At 40.0% G+C, this 4379-nt stretch overlaps 1 protein-coding gene across 1 annotated transcript; it reads right to left on the bottom strand.

Moving 5' to 3' along the window:
* Window positions 1–211: 211 nt before the first annotated feature.
* On the bottom strand, window positions 212–3860 carry tmem244 (transmembrane protein 244). Its single transcript, XM_036549370.1, has 6 exons — window positions 3768–3860; window positions 3273–3358; window positions 2722–2798; window positions 2008–2133; window positions 1182–1226; window positions 212–309 (listed from the first exon to the last, which is right to left on the bottom strand). Exons 1-6 carry the CDS (start codon window positions 3858–3860, stop codon window positions 212–214), a joined length of 525 nt encoding a protein of 174 aa, XP_036405263.1.
* Window positions 3861–4379: the final 519 nt, after the last annotated feature.

Below are 4379 nucleotides of genomic sequence, written 5' to 3'. Positions count from 1 at the left end.
CAAAACATATGCATTCTTTTCAAGAAGTTTTTTAATTTATTTTATATTTTTAAAAACAAATCTATATTTGCAAAATAGAATGTGTGAATTTACAGGAAACAAAGTCATACCATACTCAATGGATATTTACTTATGTAATGTAAAAAAACATACAAAACAAAATTGGTGACTGTACATTATAATGTCATGAATCTTTTTTGACACATTTTTTTCAGAAGTTCTGGAGTTCAGCAGGATATACAAAATTATTCCTGAAAAGTTTGTAGGCCAGAAGCTGTCCTCCAAAAATCATCATCAGCAATCCACATCCTAATGCATCGGAAAAGAAAATTAAAATGAGTACAGACATGTCAATTTTTTTCAATATGCATGCATAATAACTCCCAGGCAACTTTGTATTTTCAAATAATAAGCCAGTGCTACATAACACTTAACTTCATAACTCTAGCACTAAGTCATATGCTTGGAGAAGCTTGGGAGAACTTTGAATTATTGTACTATACTGCAACACCTCTAGGCAATAATAGACACTGATAAGTACTTCTTATAAGTGCCATCACCATCAGAACTTTGAACAAAAAACACCTTCAATTCAAAGTTTCACAGTTGAAAGTCTGGAGCCAGGCTCAGTATCTAACCACACCATGCTTTGTGTTTTGTGTACTGAGGGAAAAAATTAATTAAATGTAAAATTTTTCTTTATTTCACTTACAATTTCAGACATTAAAGACAAAGTAAATTGTGATTAGGCCAAATCTGCACCTCGGTGTTATGCCTCAGACCAGGAAAGGCAGATCTACAGCAGGGGGAGGTCTGACTCAGGAATGCTGCAGGGGCACTTCAGAAAAACACCCAGAAGACACATGGTGGTCACCCCCAGGATGCCAGCGAATGGGTGTAGTCTCTCAGTGGGGCCTATTCACAGGATCACTGTATCTGCGGAGACCTGCATTAGCAGTCACCCCCAGCTTATACCCTTCAGCTCTTCGGAGGTAAGGTTACACGACCGGTGTTGAGCAAATATGGTTGCTTCTATTCTGATTCTGCAACACAACCCTCTCTGCATGCTAAACGTCTCTGTAGCAGTCTCCAAGTCCATAAAAAATGCCTTCATCTCAGAGTTATAAATGTCCCTTTGAGAATGCCCTGGGACTGCTTTATCTTAATATGTGATACTTTACCTAAAGTGATCCACCAGTGTTCTGTTGATGGGAAATCAGACATGACTGCAATGAGAATAGAGAATGTTATTGCAAGTTGCACCTATGTGTTAAATGGTTAGAGTTCCATCCTGAATGCTATAGATTCATGGAAAACCCTTCAGCCAGGTGCTGGACAAAGGTGAGCAAATGTTTGCATACGGCTTTTTTAAGAAAAGCATTACGTGATTGCATAACCACCCTCAATTAAAATCCCATCAGTTCTTTGATAGGATTAAGTGTGACACCATCTTTTTCTTTCTCTAATCCAATTTCTTATCAGATGTGAAACTAATTGGTGACGTGTCTCCCTGCAAAACAGTTTACCTCTTCACAAAACAAAAGGAAACATCTCAGACACAAGAGCACAGCTCATCTCATGTCGTTCACATGGGTTCTTTTTCAAAGAGGCATCATCGCAATGCACAATTAGACTTGGGTTAGAAGTAATAAGAAAGGAAGAATGGATTTATTTCACAACTGTGATCCGTTGTGAAGAGTTAGACTCTCTAGCAAGTCTGTGGTCCCAGATTATTGATTATTATTTGTTTACATACCAATTCATTTCAATGGCAGATGCCTTTGTCCAAGGCAACCTTCTGTTCATTACAAGATAAGCATCACAGAAAACTTTAATCAAGGTGACTTACACTTGAAGTGGCGTGCATTTATACAGCTGCATGTCTACTACAGGTATAGAAATACAGGTCATGCAGTTTAACATGAGATAGTACTGTGGTGCCTCACAAGGAGGCAGGCACCCACCCTAAGCAGAGCTCCTCACAGCTCCCAACTCCCAGCACCTCACCTGCGATGGTCAGCCCTATGTGAATCAGCGTGATAGTGATGGCGTAGTCCCACACCCACTCCTCCACGATCCATGCGAACATCAGGCCGGCCACCACGAACGTCAGCTCTGTAGAGATCACGCTCACTGCGTGCAGACGCAGGCAACGGAAGCAATGTCAGGCTTTCAGGAACCTTACCACAAGTGACCCACCTTAACAACAGTGTACACATACTGTATGTCTCTTTAATGTTTACTGGTGTCTGCAATGGGCATCACAAAGCCTTATCATATTTCTGTAATCTAACATACTGTTCGATGTTTTGCTTATTCTTTTTACTAATGAAGCAAAAATCCTTATTTTCTGCGGAAAATAGCAGCTGTATAACTTCTGCAAAATCTGCAGATCTAATCTGCAGGTTTAATCAGCAGACACATTGTTAAAAATGCTCTCGTATTTCAATTTATTTTTGAAAATGGTGCATTGTGTAGGCAAAAGAGTCGTGATGGCATTACATAACCTCTCATCTTTCCACTATTTACGAATACCATGGCGTGATAACGTAGTCACTACATATGACATGTTTAAAAGCACCAACCTAAAACATTTTTACTTCTATGGTGGGAGGAACTTTCCATGGAACACTACTTCTCATGAATAAAAAAGGTTTCCACAGACTACTATTTGTTCAGTACTGGTGGAAGCATCAATTCTACAGTGCATGTGAGACTTACCTAAATATTTGGGATTTTGCCATGAGGGCTGTGTTGTATAGTCGAAAGGTGCCAAAAGGGTATCAACATCATTTGCTCTAATAAAAAGATGAACAAATACATCAAATGTAAAATACATGCCAAATGTAAAGTATGTTTTGAACAGTACAGTCATGTAATATTGAATATATGACATATATAAAATATTTGTGGTATACAAACATAGATTTTCATGACAAATACTAATGTATAATGCAGACACAATGTCGCTCAAAGACATTTCCACCATTGACTCAGTACTAATTTATGTATTAGCGTGCAGCATTAATGAAAGCAACACACAATGAACAGTCACTGTAAAAACCAGCTGAAAAAAAAACCAAAAGATCTATCAGTATTTTGGACTCAGAAACAAAAGCTGTGCAAGTTCCAGAGTCTGTTTATGTTTGAAGGAAGTCGTCTTCACCTGACAGGAAGTCAGAGTCAATTCAACACCACAACGCATGTGGGTGACACAGAAAGAAAGGAAGTTCTGAATTTATATTTTGTGGACAATAATCTCTCAATCTCACCTGAGAATTCCAATACACACACTCACACTGATGTAGTACACTGAATAAAATGACAGGAAGCATATCACCAAGTTCTGAAGAACAACCTGAGGAGAAAAAATATAAATAAAAACCCCAATCTATGACATTCATGTTTTCAGAGATACATTATGATATACTATCATATATATATATGATATACTACAAATTCCACTTAAGTTCAAAACCTTTTGAGAGTAAAATGCTCCAACTTTTGGAATCAAAATGTCACAATCTCTTTCGTAAATGGTAGATTAAAGACTAAACTGTTTACCTAGATCATTCACCAATTTCAGAATGAACTGAGCCTGGAACCGAGTATTTCATGTCACTGACTCCTCCTTTCTAAAGGGTGTGTACAGTGCTGTACATAATGCATGTGAGCTCGTTGCCACTAATGCTGAACGAAGTAAACACCAGCTGTGCTCAATCCTACCTCGTACCAATACAAAATTCCAAAAGATGTGAAAACTTTACCCATGTGTCACTAATCTTGGCCTTGATTGACATCTGCCCATGGCGCTTGATGAGAGTGGTTCCGCAACACCTGCAGCAGTAGTCCAACAACATGAAGGGCTGCCGATTATTTTATCAGCGCAGACAGGAGCGGGTGGATGGCTGGGGCAGTGAGGGCTGGCCTTTCAGGGATTATCCACATAAAAACCTCTCAATCCGGGCGGGATAAAGCTCGGCCCTGAAGCCCGGCCCACTTCGACTGCCCACGCCTGCTAAATATACAGGCCGCGCGGCCGGCTTTCGCACAGGCAGTAATATCTGCACCCGTGTCTTATGGTGCAGAAGACCAATTTGGGGTTACTTGTGCTGGGATATTAACAGCTGCTGTAGTGCTGGGAAGCGATCCAGGCTTGACTTGGAGTAAATTACATGCAAATAGGTCACAGGGCCTCGACGGCAGGAGCTCCTTAGAATGTTTGTGTTCATCCGAGCACCCATTGGGAAGACCCCACTGTGTAGGAAGCATCCACTACAAAGACCCCAGACTTCCCACAGTCACAAGAAAACATAAACAAATTAAGAGGACCTGAAGAGGGCTCTATCAAACCTTCTGCTAGAAGAACCTGCTAGAAG

This window comes from Megalops cyprinoides, chromosome 17 (assembly GCF_013368585.1).
Source record: "Megalops cyprinoides isolate fMegCyp1 chromosome 17, fMegCyp1.pri, whole genome shotgun sequence".
Taxonomy (NCBI): domain Eukaryota; kingdom Metazoa; phylum Chordata; class Actinopteri; order Elopiformes; family Megalopidae; genus Megalops; species Megalops cyprinoides.
The sequence above is the reverse complement of the archived record's forward strand: the minus strand, read 5'-3'. Positions and strand labels throughout refer to the sequence as shown.

Coding starts and splice junctions, on each gene's coding strand:
- tmem244 (XM_036549370.1), bottom strand. CDS start 3,860: ATGTTGTTGGACTACTGCTGCAGGTGTTGCGGAACCACTCTCATCAAG. Junction 2,134..2,721: donor GCAAAATCCCAAATATTTAG/GTAAGTCTCACA, acceptor GTCTGCACGCAG/TGAGCGTGATCTCTACAGAG. Junction 310..1,181: donor ACACTGGTGGATCACTTTAG/GTAAAGTATCAC, acceptor CCGATGCATTAG/GATGTGGATTGCTGATGATG.